The sequence below is a fragment of the Lutjanus erythropterus genome, chromosome 12 (genome assembly GCF_056507025.1).
Source record: "Lutjanus erythropterus isolate fLutEry1 chromosome 12, fLutEry1.hap2, whole genome shotgun sequence".
NCBI lineage: Eukaryota > Metazoa > Chordata > Actinopteri > Lutjaniformes > Lutjanidae > Lutjanus > Lutjanus erythropterus.
This window is the reverse complement of record NC_139328.1, coordinates 1,597,657-1,625,607: the sequence shown is the minus strand read 5'-3', so window position 1 is coordinate 1,625,607 and position 27,951 is coordinate 1,597,657. Positions and strand designations below refer to the sequence as shown.

Genomic DNA, 27,951 nt, shown 5'->3' with positions numbered 1-27,951 from the left:
ATTGTTCTGCAGGTCACAAGTAAGTCTCAAGTCCTAAGTCCTGGAGTTTCAAGTCAAAAACAAGTCATGATGTACTCTTCACCAAACGTAACACCATTTTAATGACAGCGCCTCGACTTACTTTCTCTGTGGAACTTTAAATGTCGAACGAAGTTTTAATCACATGTAGTTTTTCTACATTAACAAAATTATCTTTGGTCTCATGTTGTCCCACTGCAGCCTCGTTGGACGCCGTCAATCTGGTTCAAACAAAGTGGTTTGGGGGAATTAAGGCTGTTCACATCACCCTTTAAAATTGGCCAATCAGATTCCAGTGTGAACCGGTCACAGTCCTGAACATCTGTCAGCTCCTCTACACAACAGTCTCGCAGCGAGACACTAAAGGGCGAGCGAGTGACGTAAGAGTTGCTGATAAGACTGCTCACACTGAGGTCACACCGCCAAAAAAAAAAAAGTCAGGACTCATCAGTAAGGACTGTCCACTTGCCCGGGACAAGTAAAATGTCATGTCAGGGAAGTTAATCTTTTTTCAGCCTCTCAAATATGGAGGTTCTACATTTTTCTCCATTTATTATTATATCAAACTGGATGTCTTTGGTTTTGGAAGGACAACACAAGACATTTAAGACACTACCTTGGATACTGAGAATCTTGGACTCACATTTTTCACTGTTTTCTGAGATTTTATAGACAATACTGTTTTCAGGCTCTCAAGTATGGAGATTTTCCTGCTTTCCTTTGTTTATTATCACACTAAACTGAATATCTTCAGATGTTTTAAGACATCACGTTGGACTTTTCTGACATTTTACAGATGTTGCAGCCCTAGATAAATCATGACACTTAACTTTAGTCCTCGCTGTTATTTGAAAATCTGCTGATAAAAAGACAATTTGTAAATGGGCAGTTGGTAACGTTGAAGTCCAAATCAGAACTGAATCAGAACTTTCATGTGATTTGTGTTGCTCACACTGTCAGGAAAAAACAAAACAAAATAGATCTGAGTCACATATGAGGAAAAAGAAGAAGAAAAACAGATTGACCCAGTTTTTGTCCGCAGTGTGAACGCAGCCTTAACGCCAGCTGATCCTGGAAATGAAGGGAAATGAACCGATTCTTTTTAAATAACAGACTTTTAAAAATCTTTGGGCTTGATGGAAGTTATCAAGTATTTTCAAGTAAAAAGGCTCAAGTCCAAGACAAGTCACGAGTCACTGGTGTTAAAGTCCAAGTCTAGTTGTCCACCCCTCTGCTCAGGACTATTAATTATTCGTAGAACTGGCCTAACCTGTTCTAGCGATACAATTTAATTTAAAGGAATTTAATAACAACTCAAAGAAGAATAAAAGTTGTTTCACTGTATTAAAGCTTCTACAAGGAACTTCTACATTTTGTCGGTTTTGGAGGCGCCTGTGGACAAAACTGGTTGGGTTTTTATGATAATAACTACAAAATATAATGGAAAAAAATAAATCTATATGAATAAAAATCTCAATTTGCTTCTTTTTAACTGGCTGACGTACTGCTCACTGTAACCCTGTCTGTGAAAATGCTTGTTTCAGCTGATTTCAAGGAGAATCTGAGTCGTTGGATGGTGGATAGTTAAATAATAACTATAAAGAAACAGCTGATCTTCTTGCAGATGAATCTGTTAACTTCTGTAGGTCATACAGGGGCACCAGTATTAAACTGAGACCGTTTCATAAAGACTTAAGATCTTCTTGTAGTAGCTTTAAGCAAAACAAACATTTTAGAGGTTTAAAATGTAAAAAAAAAACCTCTTTTACAAACGGTCACTCTCTTTACCTGCAGAAGGCACAAGTGTCAAAGTGACGGCAGCTGTTGCTCTCCTCACCTGCACAGGTTGTTCTGCAGCTGGATTCAGGTGCTTCGCCTCAACAAGAATGTTAAACGTCTCAACTTTAAGTGGTGACTGTTTTAGAAGGAGGGAGGACTTGTAAAATTTCAGGCAGTCAAGCAAACACAGATCAGAGTTCTTCCCATCCTCAGACAGACGGACGGACGGTGGACAAGCAGGTTTCGGCGATGAAGGCGTTGGTGCACTTCTCAGAGCGTGCACTCTGACGGAAGCATGTCTGCAGGACGTTAAAGCCGCCGGCGAGCAGCAGCTCTGCTCCTGGCGGCAGATTAAGACTCAGAGGATTCTTCTATCTACAGGAATGCGTCTCACACATGAACCCGAGCGGGTTTTCACCCCCGGGCTTCGGTGCGCTTCTAGCGAGTGTTAGACGTCTGCAAGTGGGAATCACGCAGGCGACACTGCGATATATTGCAAGACAGTCGTCGACGATACATCATCAACTCGGGAGAAAAACTTATCCTAAAAAGGCAAAATAATTTCTCTCAAAAGCAGGAATCAATCACGTTGTGTTTATTATTTACTGCATTGTGAGGTTTGACAGAGTGTGTGAACAGTTCAGATGAGAGAGTGTGTACCAAAGTGCATTGAGTTTAAACACACACACAGCAGCAGCCTCAGTGTTGGTGTGAGAGGGTCGATGATGTATCGCAGAGAGTGTGTCACAATATATCGTCCCACCCCGAGTCTGCAGACGGGTGAGGACGGTCGGCTCGCTCTTTAGTCATGCAGTAAAGACAACGAAACACGATGAAGACCAAAGCTTTAGGATCCGACCTGAGGCGTTATGACCCAAAGGTGCCGGCGAGGCGGGGCGGGGGGCGTGGCGGTGCTGGGGCTCAGGAGTGATCAGGAGTGATCCATGGGTTCGGTGGCGTTGCTCTGCTCGGCGTCCTGACTCTCCATATCCTCCAGTTCCTCCGTCTTCCCGTCTGGTTTGTCGGCCGCTGTCACGCCCGCTGCGGCTGGAGCTTCATGGTCGACCGTGGACGCTGGTTGGCCTGCACCCGCCTTAGTCCCGTCTGTCCGCTCCTGGCTGGCCCCGCCCCCTGCAGCGGCGCTCTGCTGCTCTCTGAGGTGGCGCTCCATGGAGGCCTGGATGGAGGAGACCATCTCCTGCAGCTTCCTTCGCTGCTGCTCCATCAGGCTGGGGTCCAGACCGCGCCCATCCTTCATGGTGACGAAGCCCGGAGCCATGCGGACCAACTCCCTGGTGGCGTCCTCGGGGATGTCCGACAGGTCTGGGGGTCCTCGGGACACGCTGGCGCTCAGATCCACACCGCTGCTGTGCTGGCGTGTGATGGGCCGGTGTTCTGGAGGGGAGGAGCTCCCGGCGCTGCCCAGAGAGTGACCTTTACCCTGAAAGGCGGTGACACTCTGCAGCTGCTCCTTCTTACGAACCACGCCGCCGCTGCCCAGCCGCAGAACACCGTGTGATGGACTCCCTTCTCTGCTGCCCCTGTTGGCCGCCTCTGAGCGCAGCTGCACCAGAGCCTCCTTCACCAGCTCCTCCACATCAGGGCCGACGGGGAAGTGACCGGCAGCGTCCACACAGAGCTCCAGACGCTCCTCTGCTGCGTTATAAACAAACGTTTTGCCGGTCAGGTGAGGCAGCGTGCAGTGTTTCCCGTCCATCAGGCCTGAAAGAAACAAAGATCACAGACAGATATCAAGACAGCTCTCATCTAAAATCATAATTATATCAACAATTTCATTATAATTCAGAGAAGCTTTTTGGTTCACCATGAAACGTCCGGTTCATGATGCAGTTAACTGACAATAAGATGCACTTTTCCAGATTTGGAGGGACTTGTTACTATGACAACAGTTACAGACAGACTACGTACATGACCATCTTAGTCTGTGCTCCATATGAGATCAGTTTCAACATACACAATATACTAATCATGTTTCATATAATTTGTCTGTTTGTGTATTTAAACTGAGTAACAGGCATCAACTCTGAATTCAATGTCTGCAACAACCTTCCAAAAAAGTTGTGAGGGGAGGATGTTTATCACTGTGATGCATCATCTTATGTTGTGCTTCATAATGCACCACACATTTTCAATGGGAGACAGGTCTGGACTGCAGGCAGCTCAGTCTAGTACCTGAACTCTGTTACTACAAAGACACGCTGTTGGAACACGTCCACAATGTGTCTCTGCATCGTCTCGCTGAAATAATCAGGGACGTCTCTGAAAAGACGTCGTCTGGATGGCAGCATATGTCGCTCCAAAACCTGTATGTTCCTTTCAGCATTAATGTGGCCTTCACAGATGTGACAGTTACCCATGATGCCATGGGCACTAACACACCTCCATACCATCACAGCTGCTGTCTGTTGAAGTCAGTGCTGGGAACAATCTAGATGGTCCTTTTCCTCTTTAGCCCGGAGGACACGACGTCCATGATTAGTGTGTTACCTGTTTACCTGTGGAACATTCAGGTGTTTTTGGAACGTCTTTTGTTGCTCCTGTCACAACTTTTTTGGAACGTGTTACAAGCATCAAATTCTGAATATTTACAAAAAACAATAACGTTAATTTGTTTGATTATTAAATATCTTACCTTTGTACTGTCTTCAGTTAAATAGAAGGATCTGTACATCATTACATTCTGATTTTATTTAAGTTTTGAACAGCATCATTTTTTTGGAAATCAGGGTTTGCACACAAACTAACCATCTGCCTTCTAAGCCCGTTTCTATTGGGCATCTACTGATGTAAGATACTAACTTTTTTCAGCATTTTGTGAACACATGGATCAGGTGAGTAATCAGATTCCTCCCCATCCCAAGCTGACTGTGACCTGTCACTGAGGTGCCTGTAAACACACCGAGTCAAGTGAAAACAAACATACCCATGTCTTTCTTGACTATGTTGTAGAAGACGCCACCTTGCTGGAATAAGTGCGGCAGCTTCTTTGCGTACGACCAAACATCCTCACCTGGAAGAGACAGAAAGAAACTGATCACACAAAAGACTACAGAGTTTCTGTAGTTTGGTTTGTCAGTTATAGAGACAGTATTTTTCTCCAGGAGCAGTCAAACAGGCAGACAAGTTTAAAACACACCTCTGACACAGTTCAACCACCGGAAGTGAAAAAGAAAATACACATAAAAATGTCTATTTCAAACATTCATATCATAAAATTGTAAATGAAGGAAAAAATGAAACGGGGCTGCAACTAATGGTGATTCTTACTGAAACAATGTGTTGACTAAATGATTAGGTGATCAATAGCTGCCACCTTCTCCAATGTGATGATTTCTCATTTTCTGTTTTATATTATTATAAACTGAATATCTTAACTATATTGAACAGTAAAAGATCTTCATTACAAGCATCATCTCCAGCTGCAAATGTCTGGAACTCATACTTTGAAAAATGAAGTTAAATAATCATTTAATGATAACAATAGTTGGTGATTAATATTCTGATGATCAATTAGTTATTTATCATCAACACACTGTTTCAGTTCTAAGTCAAAATAACCTTTAGTTGCAACCCTGCTTCACCTTTACGCTCCTCTTGTCTCCTCAGTGATCTCAGTTTTAGAGTTAAACGTGTGTTTTCTGAAGCCGTCCAGCTGCTCGTGTCTCTTCCTCCTGTCATACATCCTCTTGTTAATGTGTGTCTGCTGGTGTCACCACATCTCTGAGTGTCTCTAATGAAGCTGCTGAGTAAAACAACACGGCTCGCGATCAAAAATACGACCCAGCAGTAAAAATAGTGTGACGGTAAAACAGCTGCCTCAGTGTTTAGAATGACCACAATTCAATTACATCTGATGTGACACAAACTTTAACTAATTATTTAGTGTCTTTTCAGGGATTAATAATATATTACTTTATTTTAATAAAGCAAAAGTCACTCAAAACAACTTTTACTGTTTTTCTTTCTTTACAATAAATTCTAACAAACTAACTAGTCTGCACACAATTTGTTTCTCAGCCCTGTGAGTGCACACATCAGCTGATACTGATTATCCCACAGTGCCAGAATATCAACCAGCTGATTTAATCTGTTCACCACTAATTGTGATACCAAAGTTTTACTTGAGATGGTTGGTATGAAATGCATGACTGTGCATGTCATACTCATTTTTTTTGAACTGGCACAATTTAAAGCCTTAAGCCCTGAACGCTCACAGACTTCAGCTGACGTCACCTGCGAGGTGCGCTGACTGAGTGATTAGTCGATCAATAATTCTTCAATATTATTATAAAGTGAATATTGTAACTACACTGGAGAGTGAACAATGTCTATTACAAGGTGTCCACAGATGTTTTGTTTTGACCATCAGATATTCAGTTAACTGTCATACAAGACAAAGAGAAGCAGCATCTTCAGCTGCAAATGTTTGGCACTTTTTTCCTTAAAATTAAAAACTCTGTACACACAATAATAAATAATCAATAGTGCCTTCATCTGGAGACCTTCAAAAAAACACTTCTGGGGTTCCCCTGGTAACCTGTATAAAGATATATATATATATATATATATATATATATATATATATATATACTCTGTATACAGAATATCAGCTGGTATATATATTTTTACTCCCTAATTTTGGCAACAGCTCCAAAAATTGGTTGTGTTTTATGGCAAAGTAAAAAAAACAGTATAGTATCAGAAATAGTGCCTCTGTATGAGAACCTAACTAGACAGGATATTAGGTTCTGATACTGTAGAAACTCTCAGTGTGAAGACACATCGCTCCGTCTGCTGAGCAGAGGTTTTGTTTTTGAACCAGACTGGAGGATTATTGAATATGGGCTCCTGCTAACAGGAAGTGCAGCGTCAGGCCTGCGGAGCGTTCAGAGAGCAGCTGAAACCTTCCTGAATATCGACAGACGCTGACTGTTGGCCGGCCGACCTGTTTATCAGAATGCAGCCGCGACCTTTGACCCTGTTGGCAGGTGAGACGGGGAGGGGTCGAGATGCCTGAGTCAGCACAATGAGAGTGCACGCACACACAGATAGTGGTACACACACACGCACACACACACACACACACAGATTTTCTGGTAGCGTTCAGGGCAGCTGATCAGAAACAGACGCTGTGATGGGCGTCACCTGCAACCTGCGAGCTCCATGAGCCGCTCAGCTGATAACCTGCAGTTTGTTATTCACCTGCCTGCTGTGACCAATCAGGAAGCAGCATGCATGTGTGCTGAACACCTGGACAAGACTGTGTGAGCAGAGTGGAAGAGCAACAGTTTCTCACTGCCTGCGTGTCACTCCATACATACAGTGACAGTGACCACTCAGCTGCATTAAACAGTGACGTTTGCATCCACGCTAATTTTCCACTTTTACTCAGAATATTATCATATTCTGAATTTGATGCAGGTCATGTAAATAGTATATTCCATTTGGATATTCTCACCTTATTCTGACTGGAGCATTTTCTGATTAAGTCATGTGGGATATGTGGGTATTATTCAGGTTAGGGTTATTTCTTTGCACAAATATGCAGCGTATATTCAGAATATGTGTCTCGGTTGGGGTTTTTACAGCCTCCTGCCTGTTTATGGTCAGCTCTGTGCTATAAACAAATCAAATAGTTTGTAAGGCTGGGGGAGAGATGCAGACAAAAGAAAAGCCCAGATTTCTAGCTAGCAGGAGAAATACACCTACTTTTAAACATGATGAAAGACTTGGATGTCAGCAGGATCTTGGATTTGCACAAATATCACAAAGGCGACCTTTGCAAGAAGATGGCTGAAAGAAAGAGGCTGTGTTTGCACAGTCAAAGTCTAGGACGAGTGGAAAATGATGACAAAATACTGTTTGCAGCAAAGAAGCAGAATGGCTCAAGCAGCTCCACTCTTCTATGATGGGAGCATGCTGCAAGGCTGCATGCAGGAATATTAGTTCATATTAAGTGTGACAAACTGAATAGTTTGTGCATGTAAATATAATCAACGTGAGGTGAAATTTAGAGGCAAAAAAAATGTCAAACGGATGTAGTTTGACTCCAGATGTGCAAAATGAAACGAAGACACGTCTGCTGGAGTTGAGATGTTTGAACTTGCAAAACAAATTGCTGTTATATCACATTATATTACATCCTTAAAGGATACAGTCACACTTTTTCCATGTCTGTTTTAAAACAACAGACAGTAGTCCATATGAAAACTGAAACAACGTTTCCCCGATATTTGTACAGATCTGGTGAGCCACAAGGCCTGAAAAAACTTTTTAATGCCAAGAAAAATTCAAATGTTTTTGACCAAAACTCCAGAGCCCAACAAAAATACAGACAGGGAAGAAGTGAGAAGGGTAGATGAGAGAGAAGTAAGATGGGCAGACTTGTGAGGGTCCAACTGAAGCTAAACCACTTGCAAAAAAATGATGGCAAACAGAAAATCTGGTTGGGATGCAGAACAGTTGAAGAATCCCATATACAGCCTGTGGCTGCGCCTGACTACCCATGGTTAAGTTCCAATTTGTTGATCTGACATCATTTTAAAACAAATCCATATCATGATGCCATGGTGAAATTTCTCTCCGAGCCAAGAAAGATTAAAGTGCAGCAATGAATCCTGCACACTGTGTCCATGGTCTGCTAATGTTTTGCACAGGTCGTAGGTTACACGGCTTATTATTATGCAATAAACTCAGCTTTTAAAGTCATCCTCAACTTTGTGATCATTTTGTTCAAAGTCCCCCCCCGGTGTAGGAAGCTAAGCAATGTACTGCTGTGGACAGGGTCAGCAGCAAAACATATTTCAGCCACCTAATGAGATCAAGATCAGTTCAACTTCAAGTGTTTGCTGTATTTGGAATATTTTTACCACTTTACCTTTCTGTCTGACAGCCTTTTCTGACATGAGGCTGCTGTTACATAAATAAACAATAAACTAGAAATACCACTCTGCCCAAAGCCACCAGACTCCTGTAGTAAAAGCAGTATTTTTTCTTTGCAGAACACAGGAGGATGCACTGATCTGATACTCAGTATCTGTCCACTACTATGCAATGCATCCATCAGCCTGAACTATCACAGAAATGCTTGACTAAACTTTGAGCGTCATGCTGCAAAGAAAGACGTGTCACATTAACACAGATGAGCAGCGTGTGTCACATGAACAGTCGCTAAACGTGAGCGAGACCTGTCAGCAGTGCTGTCATCATGTCAGCTGTGTTGAATTATTTTAAGATCAAGGAGGAAAAAGCAAAACAGCTGAGTGACATTTATGTAATTTATCGCATTGAATAAATTTAATTTTGACTGTTTAAGTGTTGCTGACCATTTAAGATGCTGCTAAAAGTTGTGTGTGAAAACATTTAAATTAAAAGAAGCAGCAGTACTGAATAACTGAGTCATGTTGCAGGTTGTGTATTTCTTCCTTCATGCCAGTAGAATACTTGTTTCTCAGTTTGACCGTCATGTTTTTTAGATGGTTATGTTGGTGCATCCATACAAATGTTTTATTAACAAGTTAGTTGTTTCAGGGAGGGAAAAAGGCCATGGAATCAGTATCATTATCAAAATCACAATATGGCCAAGTGTAAAATCTAAATCACAGAACCCTGCAATTTTTTGATAAAGGTCAAATGTTTGAGAGAACAGCATTATAATGAATGCTGCTGGGACGTCCTGACCTACAAATCCTCCAGATGAAAGAAAACAGGTTTGTTTGGTGCAGACCCCAAAAAATGTCACATCATCAGTGAAAATTAAAATTGTTATGCATAGATGATCATTTCCACTAATTGTATTGCATATCATAATCACAGTTTCAGTCAAAATAATCACAACATGACTTTTTTAACCACAGCATGAACGAACATAATCAAGTTAAAAAATTTAATTTAAAATATTTGAGCCAATGTTCAAATAGTGTCAGCTTTCTTATTTTTTCATACCAGCTGACCGTTTGTTTCACTGATTAGTTAAAAAAATCAATACTGTAAATAATCATTAGTTGCAGACTTAGTTCAGCTGATAAAGTGATTTGCCACACGCTACCTGGATAACTTCACTCAGTTTATCTCTTTTAGTCAACTCTCAGAACTAAACTCGGGAACTTTCATCAGTATGAGGGGGGACATCTCAGGGGAGGTGGCCTACATGTCACACTCTTTGATGCTTACCCATCAAGGTTGCTAGGAGACACAGGGAGGACATCTCAAGGTCGATGCTGTCCTGGAGTTCCCGACTGCTCATCCTGCTGGACGTCATGGCGTCCTCGCTCTTCACCGAGTGCAGGGCGGAGTGTGAGCTGGAGGCTCGGGGTATGGAGGCTGCGGGGCTCTGATCCTCGGGGCCCCTCAGTATCTCCACTGTCACCCTGTCGCCGTGCTGCAGCGCCACCGGCTCGTTCTCCTCGCCGTCTTTCGGGGGGGCCAGCTCTTTGGGTGGGAAGCCGTAGCGGATGAACTGCTGCGCCGGCGGCACGCTGAACTGGTTGGCGATGCTCCTCTGCAGCTCTGAGAAGGTGGTATGGGCCTGCAGGGTCAGCATGGCCTGCCTACCATCACTGGTGGTCACTCGGATCTTCTTCTCCTTATTGGACGCGGAGGGGGAAGAGGAGGATTTGGTGGGCGTGGCCGGAGCTGATGAGGAGGAGGTTTCCGGAGATCCACCAGGGGAAGACGTCCGGCCGTGTCCCTTCTGCTCCTGCTTCAGCTTGTCAGTCCGTCGCTTCTGAGTGACGAAGGCCTGCTCGCTGATGCTCTGTTGGATGCTGCGCTCTGCCCGGCTCATCGTCAGCTCCTCTTTGTGGAGCGTCTTTGCTTTCTGACCAGTCAGGATGATCTTAGTGGGTGGCTGCGGGTCCACCACCTGCTGCGTCTCCGCCGTGTCTGTGAGACGCTGGGCATGAGCCCCATCGATGGACACTGGATTGTACTCATCTGGATTCTTCTTGGCGGTGTGGTGCAGGATGGTGTTAACAACTTTCTGCACCAGGATCTCGCTGCCAAACTCACCTGGGAAGTGCTTGGTGACCAGCTTCATGGCCACGTCGTACACGTTGCTGTTCAACGCCGGGTCTGTCTCATACTGGAACCAGTACACAGTCTCTCTGACCACCCGACCCCCCCACTCCAGCGTGATAGGGAAGGCTTCAGGGAGGTTGTCGTACTCCTTCCCCTCCCAAAAATGCTTGAAGCCACAACCACACTTCCCCCCCTGGGAGCGAGTGTTGGTTCTGTCCCCGTCAAGGTAAACCACCGACCCGCTGCCGTGGATGTGGCGGACTGATGTGCCGTGACACCAGTTGCAGGTGTTGAGGGAGCTCAGTTTATAATCTGGGACGAGGACGTCTCTCTGGGGGTCGTAGGAGCAGACCACGTTGTTGAGGGGGAAGCTGTAGTTTTTGTCTGGTCGCAGCTGACCGTGAGTGGATTTGGCAAGATTGTAGAGCTTCCCACCAGGAACCAGCCACTCTTGTGGTACATGGAGCTCTGATAGGGCGCTGCAGATCAGGCACCGGTGCAGCCTGTTCTCCATCACTGACTTCTTTGCTGCCTCCGTCACCTCCTCAGGCTGGATGCCGATCACGCCAGTCCGCCTGTAGACATACTGATGCACATCAGCCACCAGCGACGGATGGATGCTGTGCTTCTCCATGAACACTTCCTCCATGGCGTTGACCAGCCTCATCAGATATTTATCCTGCAAGCTGCGGTCGCCGCCGATCACGCAGCTCCCGTCTGGCTCCAGCTTGATGTACTTCCTGATGAGCTCCTGAGGCACGCCCCACGCCTTGGGCAGCAGGCGGGCTGGCAGTTTGGGCAGCACCGTGTTCTTGATCCCCACCAGAGGGATGTAGTGGTTCCTGCCAGAGCTGCTCCAGGCGATGCAGATGGGTTTGTTGAGCTTCCCGTCTTTGCCCCTGCACTGCTCCTCGGGCACGAGCCCGGGCAGAAAGGTGGCCGAGTAATCCCCAGAGCTCCTCATCCCACTCAGGGAGTCCAGCAGGATGATGGGTCGGTGGAGAACGTTGGCTAAGCCAAAAATGTGGATGTTGCGTAATCCCAGCGGCACGCCTTCAGGGGGGATAAACAGGGGGTCACACTCATTGATGATGTCCTCCCATTCTGCAGCGTCAATAAAATCCTGAAAGAGGGCCTTGTAGCGGTCCAGGTTCTGCTTGAAGTTCTGTTTCAGGTTCTCTCTCAACGCGTGCCAGAACAGTTCTCTGCCCACCAGCGCTCTGGACACAGCGTGGACCAGGCAATGTCCATCTCCATCCACATGGACCGGGATGAGACATTCTCTGTTGCCATTGGCCTTCTTGATCTCCTCCAGAGTGTCATGGAGGTATATGAGGCTCCCTGACCTGTCCTTACCATAGCCCATGGTGGACACATGGTCCGGCTCAATCAGGAAAGCTCTGTCCCCAAGGAGCGAGCAGTCAAACATCTCACCTTGGTTCATGTCCCTCAGCAGCTTGGCTTTGCCGGTTTGTTTATCCATGCCGTACCTAGTGAGGACCGGGGACAGCAGCTTGCAGTGGTAATTAGACAGCCCCATCACTTTCACCAGCTCCGTGCCTTTCTTCGGGGCCCCGGTGACGCCGAGCAGGGCGTTTCTGAGCAGATTGTGGAGCACAACATCTGGATCCGTCACTTCCTCGACATTTAACAGGTTCTTCTGCTCGTGGCGTTGACCACACTCCGTGCACTCGATGCTAATGGAGCCGTAAGCGGGGAAGAAGAGCCTCGCCTGACATTTCGGGTCTGGGCAGGTACCAGACAGAATACGCTTGTCTTTCTTCTTGGAGCTCTGCAGCAGCGACATGTCGGTGAAACAAGCTGAAAGTGTGTGTCAGCTTCACAGAATCATGATAGTCTCACCGCGGAGAGGCTGTCAGACGAGCTTCACTCCGCTAACGACACTTATCTGCCAGAATAACACAAGAACAACACGGAAGCGGCTGTTTTTTTCTTTAGCAACTGACCGTTGCTAAACGTAACTACGTAATGACGTGAGGTTGTGGGAGTTGTAGTTCTACTGAGAAATTACTCTTGAATATTTATATGTAAAAATCAGAATTACCACCTTTTCACTTTTACCCCGAGCTAATTTGACTATAATACGAGAGAATATCTATTTATTTTAATAAATGCCTATTGTTAAACAACGAAAATTGGCAACGTTGTCTCTCAGATGACTGCATCTACCAGCATGCAACGCGCCGCAATGACGGTTCGTTGTGTCAGGAAGTAATAAGGCAGATTCATGTTGTGTCTAGAAGAGAACCCTTAATTTCCGTATCTCTCGCGAGAGTTGTATGCGTTGTTTCTTTATTGTTCATGTTATACGAACTAGATACGTTTTATAATGTGACAACGCCGTGGTGAAAATCTGGCTAGGTTTACGAACAAAACACAGTTGCTTACGGTCAGGGAAAGATCATGTTTTTGGTCAAAACGGCCCCTCTCGCGAGATCTTTTGCGGGTCTAGAGTTCCCTTCTAGACAAAACCAAAATAATGGCAGATTGAGTAGGCTGGATGGATTATTTCAAAAGGTTTTTCGGAAATTTGGTCCCCAGAATGTATTTAAAAAGACTTTTCTTGGCTCCGGGTGTTCACACAGTTTAGTGATGCAGTGCGGTTTGTATGAAACTCACTGACTTTGGGGTCAACGACACTTCCAACTGGAGTTTGTTTGTTAGCTTAGCTTGTAGCCTGTTGGATAGAGAGTGCTGCTAAACTGAAACTCTTTTTGTTGTTGATGTTTCGTTTTATTAATCAGTGAGAAGACAGTTACAGAACAAACAAACAAACAAACATGAGGAATGCAATTAAAACAAAGAAGACCAAGATCAATTATAACATTATGTATATACATTTTCACTTTATTACTGACAAGAAAAAGGAGCAATGTCTAATCAAATGTCTAAAAAATCTGTATCCTTCTTTTCCTTTCCTGTACTTTATGTTGATGCCATTTAATAAAACATTTGCTCTAAATATTGACTATTCCTTGGACACATTACTGTCCTGCAAAAGTCTCACAAAACATGTAGGGACTGCAAATACTATTGTTATATTCTCTTGCAGGTATTGGAATATTAAATATATTTAATAAGTCTGTGTATGTAAGTGACTTTTCTCATTAACCAAATGTGAAAAAAGTAAAATATTGTTTTCGACCCATTTATCATAAAGATTGACTTATTCTTATACTTAATACGTAAAACTGAAAGTGGGAGTATTTGTGTTGGATATTAATTTACTGCACTACAAGCAGTAATATTAGCAGTCATTTCCAGGAGGTCTCTGAACATCTGATGGTGTCAAAATAAAGTTTCTTTTGCCCCTGGTTTATTGATTTACACCATGAATAAACAGTGCAGGGACCATTTAGAAGAAATGGTGCTTTTTCATCCCCTGGACACAGTTTCACTTCAGATTTAGCTGGATGTTTGTCTTGCTCTTTCTTGGCCTTTTGTTGTTATTTTGCCTCTATGAGTATCCTGGTCTTGTGCTTTGTCTGTCAAAGTACTTTGTAAACTCTGTTTATAAAGGTGCTATATGAATAAATATATTTTTAATGTTATTATAATGCCCAAAAGTCAATAAATGATTACTAGAACTAAGAAGCTGTTTGTGAAATGAATAAATTAGTAAATAAGATGATAATTTAGATAAATGAATCTGAATCATGGAGCCCAGAGCAGAATTTGAGAACCAGTGTTGCAGCCAACTAATGTTCCTGCAGTGTAGTTGTATTAGCAGGTTCTCACTGTTATTCTGTTATATGTTGACCTGGTGGCCTATTATGTTGTTGACATATTGAAGTATTCTAGCAGGTGCAACAGTGTTTATAATGTTATTAGTAGCCAAGCCAATTTAACTGTATATTAAGAATTCTTTAAAGGGCAAAATAAAACACATGAATCCAACACGAATGAGACAAAGCCTGTGAGAAGCTCAGCTTTCTATCAGAGACAGTAAAAGTACCCTGAATATTTGTTGTAGCAGTAGCTGTATTTGTAACTGTAGAATTTACTGTATTGAATTAGTAACAGTAGAAATTGTTTTTGAATTATTTTTAGAAGTAGGAACAATAATAATGACAGTAATATTTGTCATTCACTGTTTTTTATCCACTAGATGTCAGTGTGATTTTTTCCAGTTAAATAAGAGGTAAGAGCATCATCATGTTGTCATGGCGACCATCATCAGCATCCTCTGGATATCCTTGCACTTCCTGTGACTAACCACAAGGTGGTGGCATTTCTTTTTGATGTTTAATGTCAGCAGCAGCAGCAAACAGAAATCCAGCATCTGATAAACTTTAGTTTCACATGTGTCACACATCCCTTCAAATAATATGAAATGTGTTATAACTGTTCCTGAAGCTTCTTAAAGGAACAGACTGACATTTGTCTGCTTTGGTTTGACAGAGTTATTCCATTTAAAGGAGATGTGAGGAAAACATTTTCACTCAGCATTAAATAAGAAAAAATGAAGAAAAGAAAAAGAAAGAAAAGAAAAATGAAGATTTCTCAGTAAAATAAGTGCTGATTGGTGGATCAGATACACACTGAATTAAACACACACTCATAACACTGTAAATTCACCGTCCATCATGTGTGTGAAGCTGTTTGAGGAGTTTTTTCAGCCGTCGCCAAAGTAACTACCCGCTTTGTTGCTTGTTTGGTGCTGGAGAGAGAGAGAGAGAGAGAGAGAGAGAGAGAGAGAGAGAGAGAGAGAGAGAGAGAGGGAGAGAGAGTGCAGCGACCTTCAGATAATATTAAACATGTTTGATTTTATCACAACGTCAAGACAAGAAAAAGACTGAAGACAGCTGGGACTGAGTTTGATGACCACCTAACTGTGGAACGTTTTCTTTGATTTGATCACATTTTCTTCTTCTTTTTTGTCCCGGCAGTAAAGATTTTGTCTCAGCGTTGCTCAAATGTTTTCAAATATCAAAGTTGTGTGATGAAAAAGTGGAGATGCAAAAGCACACGTTTGCTCCCCCAAATATAATAGTGGGGGTGCAGCTGCATCCGTTCACTGTTCACACATTTATGGTTGTGGCTTCAAAAAACAAGGTGTGAATGTAAAGTAAAGCGGAGGGGCCGATGGCGCCTTGGTCCCCCTACTTCCGGCACCATTGGGGAGAGGAGTTGATGAGTGTGTACAGCAGCAGATATGAATCTGTTCTCAGTGGTTATTAGGACTCATAAAAAACTGTTGACAGCCAATCAACACTTCCTTTCCTGCAGCAGACGGGCTGTGTGGGTTTCTGCTCTGCAGCCTCCTCACCGTTAGCTGCTCTTTTTCACATTAATAACACAATGACAGTTACAAGCGTCGACTCTGCTTCAAGAATCATTGCAGGAACTTCAGTTTGATTTCAGCGCTCAGTACTCACTGTCTCAGCTTTCATCTGTGTTATTCATGTGATTTCATGTCATTATTAATGTCATGAAGTGACACAATTATAAAAGGGGCTCAGCACTGAACCTGCTGGCACAGACACACCTACTGACTTGTATATAACAGCTATATGTTTGTGTTTGCTTCTCTTTCTTTAGCTTTGTTGTCCTTGTTTAGCTGTATGCTTATATTCAGATCTTCCTGTACATTTCTTCTTGCTGCTGTGTCAAAGTATATTGAGAGCTACTTACAAGCAGAGTCACATGACTTGTAGGCGTCAACATACACGGCCAATGAAGTGGATTGTGTTTGTGATGATTTGCTCTGAAGCCAAAGTGAAATCCATCAAAACAAGGATGTTTGTAAAACACACACACTGTGATTTTTCACTTTATTGAGAATGTTCCACTGAAAGAATTTGACAAAGCTGCCACACTCTGCATAATGTATTAAAAAGAAAGACAAGAAGAGAAAAATACTAGAAACAATCAAATATCTAGCAGACAGCTAATGATTCAGCTTCATTTTCTATGATTATACCAGTCACAATTCAAAGTGCAAATAAAGTGGAGGATGAAAGTAAGACTAGAGCACAGAATTTACACTCAGTAACTGCAAATATATATGTGTATATATGTATTTATATTGTTAGGATGACTGTATCTAAGCTGTGCATAAAAAGAGACATTTTACAAGCAAGAAGACAACATGAAAATGGACATTTGTGACTGCTGATCAAAGTGATCAATGAGATGAATTGATGAGATCTGATGGTGAGAAAAGGCCATCAGAAAACAGTCAGTCAGCATGTGTGCAGTTGGTGGACGGTCCCTTGTTTCTGAGGATCTTCAGCAGAGAGAGTCCACAGCAGAACACCAGACTCTTCACTATCAGCACTGTGTACAGAACACAGAGCAGCTTCACCCTGCACTCAGACTGGAAGGAAGGTGCAAACGCAGGAACCTCTGAAACACAAAAGGAGACAAATGTTTGGAGTCGCAGTGAGAAATGTCAGTCCTCTGCTCCTCTGCTCTCTTTGACAGCGTCTCCACATGAAGCTGAATCACTGCTGAACACAGTCACCAAGCCTTCATTACCTTGTTCTGTTTGGGCCTCCACTGTGTCCCCCTCGTGCTGGACGGAGCAGACGTATTTATATGTGTAGAGAGGGTCTCTATCTATCAGCAAGATGGCGGCGCTGCGTCCCGACTCTCTGAGCTCCAGCTGCTCTCCCTCAGCAGGGGGCAGCTCCTCCAGAGGACCGTCCTCCTTTCGTCTTTTCCAGGAGAAGCGGACCAGAGGAGGAAACATGTGCGAGGCCAGACACAGCAGGGAGCTCTTCCCCTCCAGGTGGGCTCTGGATGCTGCTGGGTACACGCTCACCACGGGCTTCACTACCTGCTCATCTGAAGTTTGACAGCAGCAACAAGCAGCACAGACACACATTCACACAGTCAACAGCAGCTTACAGCACTGCACTGCATTCAGTCTGATCCTGGAAACTACATGGACTCTGATCACTAAACTACTCATCAATACAGCACAAAGTTCACTACATATACTGGATTCACCTTCACATCAAACACACTCAGCACCTCATGGCACCACATGATAGATGGAAAATAAAGACAAGTAGACATTTGACTGTTCTTTCTTTCAATGTACAACGTCCATTAAGTATAATTCACTTTGATTTAATCTTCTGTGAATCTGCAGGACGAGTCCAGAACAAGTTTTACTACAGCCAGCTTATCTTATCTTATTAAACAATATAATATAATATAATATAATATAATATAATAATAAAATTTGCTGTAATAAAATAGATATTTTTTCTGTGTTAGTGTTAAAGTATACTGTATAACAAAGAACATCTTCAAATAAAACACAAATATTTCAGCGGCTGCAATACACCAACATATATTTACTGTCAGATACAAAAATCAAATCCCTTAAAATCCAAAATAATCCATCAATAATTTCATAACTTTTCTCATAAGAAGTCCAACTTTTATACACAATTAAAATAACAAATTAAAATGTTTTAGTATGTTGAATGTGTGAAGAGACAGAAGAAAGAAACTAAAAAATACATACATGACTAATAATCTTTGAGTTAAAATTTCCTTTTAAATAATATAATATAATATAATATAATATAATATAATATAATATAATATAATATAATATAATCCTGATGTTTGGTATTAAAGTATATATTATAACATACATATTATAATAAAGAACATGTTTCCCGTTACATTAAATCTCGCTGCCATTTTATTGATAACAAAATATATAAAATATGATTAATTTACCAATATAATCAATAAATAAACAAATCAATTCATCAGTGATTTCAAAACTGTTTTTGTTTTTTTTTACTATAATTTAAATATTGATCCATTATTAAGATGATTGATGATGTTCAGGTATTTAAAATGTGAATAAAGACAAAACATTATTGATCTGTGACAGAAATTCACTGTTGACACAAGACGACTATTTATTAATATAATATAACATATTTTAAAATGTAAAGATGCAAACACTTTAAACAATAAATTTACTGTCATATATTAGAATTTATGTTGCATCATATCCCATTTATATTTAGTGCATCTGTGAAAATAATATATTTGGATGTCGGATAAATATAATATAATATAATATAATATAATATAATATAATATAATATAATAGAACCTCAAAATCTGTCCTGCCAGTTTAATAACATAATTTTATTATTATCAATATAAATAAAATTCATCATAACAATTTTAAACTTGTACACAATTAACACAGTTACTGTGATATGATTAAAATGTGAATATTATGATATAATGATAGAAAATCATTTTTCTGTATTATGGTAATATTCATTTTATGATAAAGGATGTTTACTGTCACATTAAATATCGCTGCCATTTTAATGATTCCAATATCTATAACATAATTATTGATTTATCAGCTGAAACATTCCTGTAATCAGTAAAGAAACAAATCAATACATAAATGGTTTCAGAACTTTTTTCACAATAATTTAATTTTTTATACAAAATTCAGATGTTATGTTTAGGTATTTAAAAAATGAATAAAGACTGATACATAATGCAGTACAGGAAATTAACTATTGACACTCAACTACTGTTCAATAATTTATATTATATTATATTATATTATATTATATTATATTATATTATATTATTGTATTTACATACTTTCAGCAACATGTTTACTGTCATATATTTGCAGTTATGTTCAGTGTAATATATCTTTTATATTCAGTGTATGAAGTTAAATAAATAAATATATGTGTGTATGTGTTATATATCATCCTGTATCATGTACAGACATTTACATTTATTATATACATTTATTTTACTATCATATTAAATATCTTTTTGTCTTCATGTATAAATATATATTCCACTAAAAGACACACGTACCATCATATATAATACTATTGTCATGAAGTAAATTTGACCTTTTCAAAAATGATGAATTATCCTATACAACATATTCATTTATTAAAGTTATGGGCATTTCAGCTCCATTCACTGACAGATATTAACTGATGTTTAATATCATATATTATTTTGTTTGATAAAAACCAGAGATGGTGCTGAATTACTGACATGATCAAATACTGTATATTTGTAACTTTGACAATATCAGACTTTTTCTATATAAATCAGTTTGATGTGATGCAGAAATAAAGAATAACTTCAGTTGTGCAGTGAGATTTAAACATCTTTTCAGGAATTATGAAGCTTTTTGATGTAACAAGCTGCACGGCTGCAAGAATTCTCTACTAATGATGAAAAAACTAACATGTAAAGACTGAAGCAGCAGAAACTCATTAAAAACACATTTTCAACTTGTTCAAGAAAACAACTGAAGGAAAATGAAGCTTTATTCTTACCTGTTACAAACAGTTTAGTTCCTGAACCAACGATGGGGTACCAGAGTTCTTCCTCAGTGTCCCACAGTGAAAATTGGTGATACAAAAACCTGTGTGCTGCTGAATGTGTCAGCTGAGGTGAACGAGTCCAAATAATGAAGCAGGATCATATTTCAGCTCCATGATGTGTTTCTCTAATGTTCATATCAACATGACTGTCTCTTCTTTTATTGTCTTTTTAGACACACTAGCAGTGTTGCTCTATGGATGCTAATGTCTGTCGCTGCACTTTTTGTGACTCCTGTCCCTGCTGAGGCTTTTCTGCTTCAAAAGCTCACAACATGTCATCATTACCAAGAGGAAATGAATTCAAATGAACAAATAGTGTATCTTTCCACTGAATGAAGCCTTAGCTTGATGCTCTGATGATTCCCCTCGTCCTAATCCACATGGAAAACATCCACAGGACCACTCTGTAAACTTCAACTCTTTATTTCAGCACAAAAAAAGATGCTTGACAAAAAGTCTCCAAAAGTGTCCAAAGTGTCCAAAAGAATCAAATGATGCCATTAAATCCAAGAGAGAAACGTTGATGAGAGGAAAAGAGGGAGAAGTCAACAAAGCGTGTGGCTCCACTCTCTGCTCGCCTGACTAACTGATCTGAGGTTAACCCCAAAACTCCCTCCTCACAGGAGCATCACTTCATGACATTAGAGGGCTGCACTTACTAGGAAGCAACAAACACTTACCTGATCCCAACCATTACCAATGAACACTAATGACATTTTTACACATTTCAAATCATTCACTTACTGCATTACTGCAAATATCAACTGAAATACCTGGAAATACTGCAAATATTACTTCCATACAATTAGATTTCACCATCTACAATCCATAATATCATGAAAAGATTCAGAGAATCCAGAGAAATCTCTGCATGTAAGGAGCAAGACTGAAAACCAACACTGAATATCTGTGACCTTTGACCCCTCAGGCAGCACTGCATTAAAAACTGCATTAAAAACCCTCATCATTGTATAAAGGACACTACATGGACTCAGGAACACTTTGGAAAACCGTTGTCAGTAAACACAGTTTGTCTCTGCATCTACAAATGTAAGTTCAGACTCTACCATGCAAAGAGAAAGACAGATATCAACAACATCCAGAAACACTGCAGACGTCTCTGGACCAGAGCTCATCTGAGATGGACGGACGCAAAGAGGAAAAGTGTCCTGTGGTCTGACGAGTCCACATTTCAGACTGTTTTCACTAATCATGGACGTCGTGTCCTCCGGGCTAAAGAGGAAAAGGACCATCTAGATTGTTCCCAGCACTGACTTCAACAGACAGCAGCTGTGATGGTATGGAGGTGTGTTAGTGCCCATGGCATCATGGGTAACTGTCACATCTGTAAAGGCCACATTAATGCTGAAAGGAACATACAGGTTTTGGAGAGACATATGCTGCCATCCAGATGACGTCTTTTCAGAGACGTCCCTGATTATTTCAGAGAGACGATGCAGAGACACATTGTGGACGTGTTCCAACAGCGTGTCTTCATAGTAAAAGAGTTCAGGTACTAGACTGAGCTGGACCTGCAGTCCAGACCTGTCTCCCATTGAAAATGTGTGGTGCATTATGAAGCACAAAATACGACAACAGAGACTGTGGACTGTTGAGCAGCTGAAGAATATCAAGAAAGAATGAGAAAGAATTTACCTTTAAAACTTCAACAGTTAGTGTCTCAGTTCACAAACACTGACTGAGTGTTAAAAGAAAAGATGATGGATCACAGAGAGAAACATGATCCTGAAACAACACAATGACTGGATACTCATTCACTCAAGATCAAGATGTTCCTGCTGTCATGGTTCTGCATGTTCCTGCATGTTCCTGTAGGAGGAACACAAAGGTATTATGTGTAATCTGCTGACACTGCTGTTGGAGAATAAAGAGTTTATCTGACTTTGTAATCCAAGTCATTTATGTTATATAAGTAACAGTAATAATTAAAACATAACATTGTCCAACTGGAAAAATCAACAGACAAACACAAAACAGCCATAAGCAGACAGTCTCCTTTTCTGTGTCTGTAACTCTTTCATAGATTATTGATTATGTGGTTTAGGTTTCTCTCTTTCTGTCTTTCTTTTTTCAGAGGCAGGTGAGCTGGCAGCTGTGCTGATGGTTACTGCTGTGGTGAGCCAGTTCAAGTTCCCTGTGACGCTGTCGTCTCTTGGTGGTACAAAGGGTCCAATCCTGGCTTCGATGAGCGGCAAACCCAGCCGTTGAAGGTGGCGTTCAGGTGATGTCTGTGGTGGACAGAGGTGCATTTGAATGTCCGTTGTTTGAGGTCAGCTGGAGCCCAACGGCTGCAGTTTCATCAACGACAGCATCAGTACAATGTAAAGAGAAAACACTGTTCCTTCCTCGGAGTGTGTGTTCTGTAGTCTTTAAAAAAAACACTCAGGGTCCTGACCGGCTGCGTTCAATTATTAAACCAACCACACTGCCAAACAAATGGCAGGATGTGACATCTCACCTGGACACCTGAGGCACTGGCATTCTGGGATTTGTAGGTTTTCCCCTTTTATCTCCCAGGCATGACAACATACAGCAGTAATAATCATAACTGCAGAAACTCATGTTTACAATCAGCTCTGTATAAAGAAAGAACAGAAGGAAAAAAGACCCTGAAACATCCTGAACAATATTATGAGTAATTCTCTGACGTGGGTCAGTGCAGTTCAGTCTATAAGTTCAGGTGGGCTGGAGGCAGCTGCTCTCTCCCAGGATATCTGTGATCTGAGGTAACGTTAGTGACCTTAAAATGGTGAACTTGTTACAGGTGCTGATGTGCAGGGACGTGTCTCTGTCCCTTTTGTAGGCAGATCTGCAGCTGGAACGTTAACCTTGGATGTGGAGTTCTGCACTCCAACAGGTTGGTGTTTTGGTGTGTGTGCATCTTAAGACTCTTCCAGAGACAGCTCTGCAGACACAGCAGGAGAGTCGAGGAGTTGGTCTGCATGTCTTCTCCAGCCACTGTCCACAATTTGGACTGAATAGGACGCAGATCCAGTTTGGGCAACAACAGTGGCAGAGACGCCATGTTAGTTCCTTGTCAACACAGATTCTCCTGAGGTGAAAACTCTGTCTTGGCCTGTTCTCTGTGCATAATCCATTTCCCCTGTTGATACTGAACAATGTCCTTCGCCGCAAAGGGCTTTAAGAAATCAATGCTGTTGCACAGGTCTCTATTCAGCATTAGGCTGGAAGAGATGGTGTGGTGGCACGAGGACTGCTGCAGAAGTTTGGGATATGTTCTTTGTCACTTGCTCCAGTGCACCGGATATAATCCAGATAGCACTGTGATGGCCTCTGTGATGGGTGTGTTTAGGAACCAAATGCAGCACTCTGGACAGTTTGTTCTTCAGGCTCAGAGCCCACACAGTCTCTGGGTGTCAGGCTCGAGGAATGGGTTGAGACAAACCTGGAAGCGGGACCCAGGGTGAGGACGTGAGCCCTCGGACCCGCATGGTTCCATTCACTCCCGTGACAGAGGGGCTTACAGGAGGCGAGGTCAACGAGGCGCTGAGTCCAGAACCAAAAGAGTAGGCTGAAGAAGCAGCAGGGAAGTCAGGATCAGGTGGAGAAGTCGGGACCAGGTGAGCAGACAGGAACCAGAGATGCTGAGGCAGAACTCTTGGTCAGGGACAGAAGGCTGGTGAGTTTACCAGGAGACAGGTGATGCAGGCAGGTCAGAGGCAGGCAGGGTCAGCAACAGGAGATCAGGCAGGTAAGGAGTGCTGGAAAGTCTCACATGTATGCTGAAGAACAATCTGTCAAGGACTGAGAGTCCTGAAGAGTCTTATATGCAGGACTGATTGAGAATGAGCTGCAGGTGAACTTGCAGGTGAGTGGAGTTGGGCTGATGAGGTGGGAGTGGCTGGCAGGTAGAGTGGAGCAGAGGCAGGGAGAGTGGAAAATTAGTGAGTCAGAGGAACAGGAGGGAAACTGGAAGAATGAAGCTGTGACAGCCCGCTTAAGATTTGATCCATAGCTCTCTGAAACAGTTCTGGGGCTGAAGTGATGCCAAAACGCAGCCTACAGTATCTGAAAAGTCTTTTGTGTGTTTTGATGGTCAGCAGTGACTTTTCATCCACATGCATTTGTAGGTAAACCTGACAGAGATTGATTGAGCTCAGGGTTCAGTGTCACCTTAAAGTCTCAACAGGTCCAGGTTCCTCCATCCTTCTTGGGTACTGGAACACTGGGCATGATCCTCACTGATCATCACCGGTTCCAAAACTCCAGTCTTGACCAAAGTGTCCAGGTCAGCCTCCACTTTGGGGCTGATAGTGTAGAGAACTGGTCTAGCTTTCATAAACACAGGTTTGCTACCAGGTTTGACAAGCAGCTTCACTGTAATATCTTTCATTCTGCCTCGTTCATTATGGAAAACCTCTTCATGTTTCTCCAATATTGCCTTCAGGTGAGCGGCACCATGTGACAGCTTCCTTACAGTTTGCCAGTTGAGCTGGATGGCAGGATCATTTCCTTTGGTAACAAACACTGGAAGCCTTGCAGTTTGAGCCTTAGACTGAACAGTCACATCAGTCATCCTCTTCATGTGTACTGGATGTCCTGTGTACATCCTAACAACTGTGTCTGATGGACGTTTGATACCAGTTTTATTGTTACACTGATATTAATGTCTTTTTCAAGAGTCAAGTCACTTTCTGTGAGTAATTTCTTCTGTGCTGCTTCATTCTGTAATCCACACACAGGCCTGTCTCTCAAAGTGTCATATAAAGCATCCTTAAATTCACTGTGTTCAGCTGACTAATGTAGTGCTGCGACAAACATGGTGACAGATTCACTCTCATCCTGATTGTGTTTGAGAAATCTGAATCTTTCAGTGATCTGCAGAAGTTTTGGTGAAAAATGTGCTGTCAGTTCATCCACAGTTTCTTTGTATGTTTTGCCACCAAGTGATTGGTTCCTGAATATTTGGGTCCATCAGCTGTGTGTTTTCTCTGCCTTTGTGTCCATCACTAAATTGAACCTGTGCAGCGCTGCAACCGCTCTGATGAAGGTTTTGTGTTGAAACATGTAAGTGTTTGTTTATTGATATGACCCAAATCAATATTTTGTCCTCTTTGACTTGAAGATTTGACATGTGCTGCCTTTTCAATTTTCTGGAATACGCTCACTAAATTTTGAGTCTAACGCTCCACTGAGAACCACATAGTTGAAGTGCAACCTCCTTTTTTAAATCCATATTTATATTTATTGTGAGGTGGTGAACTCTTGTGGACGTAGTAATTATGAAAGGTGAAGTAAAAAGAGCCACAAAGTCCATGTATGGAGGAGGTGTGGTGGCTGGACGGCTCAAACAAACACAGGTGTTGAACCCTGGTCTCCTGGGTGAAAGTCCTGTGTTTGTTTGAACCATCCATTCTGAAACCAGAAGTCAACTTTGACTTATTTAAAGTTTGAACTTTATTTTTACCCATTACTCATTTATTTTGAGCCCGTATTTTAACCCAAACCATGATGGTTTCCTAAACCTCACCAAGTAGTTTTTGTACATAAACTGAACCAAACTGCAACAGTTTTACGTTTCCTTACGTAACGTAGTTAAGGTCTGGTCAGTCTGTCGCTGCTGGTCCACCAGTGATAGGAAGGTATACTTACCTTTGTGGACATGTTTGTTTGTTTGTTTGTTTGTTTGTTGATGGCATCAGTTTGTGTAACAGCCACTGGGAAACCTCCTGGTCCTCCCAATGACCAGTCCACCCTCGATTACACAAAGTCATTTCACCCTTTGTTCAGATCAAAATATTGATTTGTGCAGCTTTAAATGTTACAAAGTCTTGAATTCTTGAAAGTTTTCAGTCACTTTATTAAAAATCAAAGCATTAACTTTCAAGATGCTGAAGTGTTGGTCTACAGACACTTTTGTCCTGATGGTGGCGCTAGAGGAAAGGTCAGGAGGTCACCATAAATGTTAGGATTCATCCTCTGGGAACCACAAACATCCACAGGAAACTGATGGAAATGTGTCCAACAAAATCAGCGTCCTAATAAGCCGCTGCTAGAAGGACAAAATCCTGAGCTGACATGTGTCCAAGATTTGTCTTTGAAAATGTCATCAAGTGAAATGATCTGCTGAAATCTACTGAAAGGTGTTAAACAACAAGTGCTGCTGGAAGAGTTTTCATTCAGAGCAGATTAGTATTGTGAGGGAGGAATGGACTTTATTCCAGCAGCACAACAAAGAGACCATTTTCATCTTTATTTGATTTTTCTTTGCAATTTCTTCTTTGATTCAACAAAATGACTTTCAAACATGACATATGTTTGTTATTTGATCCTTTCATCTGGATTCTCTTTCTATTTAGTTGTTGTTGTTTCCTCATTGTGCTTCTGTGTTGTTAGTTTGTCCTCACTGTGTGGAACAACAATAAAGCTGCTGGAATATCTGATCAAAATATCAATCAATATCATATGAAATCAATCCTGACAGCAGGAAAGAAAATCAATCCCTCAGTTCAGTGTGTTTGTGACTCTGGCTGAGATGGAGGTGAAATATGTGAACCTGGGCTGTGGTTTACTGCTCTCTTCCTGTCACAAACACTGTTTGACATCTGTTCATCTGGAGGTTTTTGTACAGGCTGCAGGCATCATTTCTCACTGTGGGGAGCTAATTTCACACAGCTACAGTAGTAGGTGGCTGAATGATCGAGTTTAACTGTCTGGATCTTCAGCTCACAGCCGTTCTCTTTATTCACAGCTGAGAAATCATCTTTCTGAGGATGATTGGATCTGTAATCTAACTGACCATTACTCCTATCAATATCAAGAATCAGTCTGAATGTTTCTGTGTCTTTCTTCTGGTACCAGTATACCCAGTTGTAGTAACACTGGTCAGTGTTTCCACAGCTGAAGGAGACTTCTTCACCAACTCTCCTGGTCAATGTTAAATCCTCCTGAATCAGCTCTGCTGCCATGGCAACCAGCACTGTAGAGAAACAGACAGGTAGATGAAGGTTAGTGTGACAGTGTTTGTTAAAGGTTGACTTTGTTGGCTCCTGATTGGCTGGAAACACTCACCTGAACACAGACAGCACAGAGCAGCAGCTGGGAGGAAAAGCATTTTGTGCAGTGGTGTTTCCTCTGGTGAACCTGGGGAGAAGTGGCGCTCTGATGCAGCTGAGGCCAAACAAGGACGAGCTGTGAGATCAGACGAGGGACACGTGCTTTCTAACAGGTCCTCAGACCTCCCATCAGCCCCTGCGGCCCACAGATAAGGCTGCTGCTGCTGCCGCTGCTGAAGTTTGTTGGTGTTGATTTGAATCTGACAGCAGATGAAAAATCTGGGTCACCATGATGCAGAAATAGAAAAAAACATTCATGTTAGCACAAACACATTGAGGTTGGTGGTGAATTTAGTAACACAGACTGTTATCTGTTGTTTAACAGCTGTGATGAAAATACAAAACTACAAACTACTTTGGAGTATCCTACCATAATAGTTGTAGTGGAAATTCTGAAGAATGGTTCACTCAGACACTGAAGAAGAGTTCGGGAGTCCCAGATGACTTACACAGGAGTATTTAATGAAGCTCGATCGAGGAGTATTCAGATTAGCAATACACTGAGAACATTGTGACTGCCAACCCAATTCTGAAGGTTACTTCTCGAGTGAAGGTATTTAACTGTCCCCTGACATTCGCTGGAATCTCACACGCCACCATGTATGGGCCTGATGTGTCTATCTATGTGTACACAAATTCTA

The 27,951-nt window shown here is 41.9% G+C and overlaps 2 protein-coding genes across 2 annotated transcripts; both read right to left on the bottom strand.

Annotated features, from left to right (window-relative positions):
• Positions 1-267: 267 nt before the first annotated feature.
• Positions 268-12,862, bottom strand: vcpip1 (valosin containing protein (p97)/p47 complex interacting protein 1). The gene is made up of 3 exons (XM_084731906.1): positions 9,991-12,862; positions 4,742-4,828; positions 268-3,519 (listed from the first exon to the last, which is right to left on the bottom strand). Exons 1-3 carry the CDS (start codon positions 12,641-12,643, stop codon positions 2,729-2,731), a joined length of 3,531 nt encoding a protein of 1,176 aa, XP_084588032.1. The 5' UTR covers positions 12,644-12,862; the 3' UTR covers positions 268-2,728.
• A 3,735-nt stretch (positions 12,863-16,597) lies between these two features.
• On the bottom strand, positions 16,598-27,468 carry LOC146317272 (uncharacterized). Its single transcript, XM_084733005.1, has 5 exons — positions 27,267-27,468; positions 26,848-27,174; positions 20,166-20,213; positions 17,338-17,646; positions 16,598-17,205 (listed from the first exon to the last, which is right to left on the bottom strand). The coding sequence occupies exons 1-5, from the start codon at positions 27,307-27,309 to the stop codon at positions 17,039-17,041; spliced, it is 894 nt and encodes a 297-aa protein (XP_084589131.1). The 5' UTR covers positions 27,310-27,468; the 3' UTR covers positions 16,598-17,038.
• Positions 27,469-27,951: the final 483 nt, after the last annotated feature.

Bases quoted from the DNA above. Each gene is read 5' to 3' on its own strand.
- vcpip1 (XM_084731906.1), bottom strand. From the start codon at position 12,643: ATGTCGCTGCTGCAGAGCTCCAAGAAGAAAGACAAGCGTATTCTGTCT. The intron at 4,829-9,990 runs GTAAGCATCAAA...TGTCTCTTCCAG, and splicing joins TCTCCTAGCAACCTTGATGG to GTGAGGATGTTTGGTCGTAC. The intron at 3,520-4,741 runs GTATGTTTGTTT...TGTTTCTTTCAG, and splicing joins CATAGTCAAGAAAGACATGG to GCCTGATGGACGGGAAACAC.
- LOC146317272 (XM_084733005.1), bottom strand. From the start codon at position 27,309: ATGCTTTTCCTCCCAGCTGCTGCTCTGTGCTGTCTGTGTTCAG. The intron at 17,647-20,165 runs GTAAGAATAAAG...GTCAAACTTCAG, and splicing joins AACTAAACTGTTTGTAACAG to ATGAGCAGGTAGTGAAGCCC. The intron at 17,206-17,337 runs GTAATGAAGGCT...TTTGTGTTTCAG, and splicing joins GGAGGCCCAAACAGAACAAG to AGGTTCCTGCGTTTGCACCT.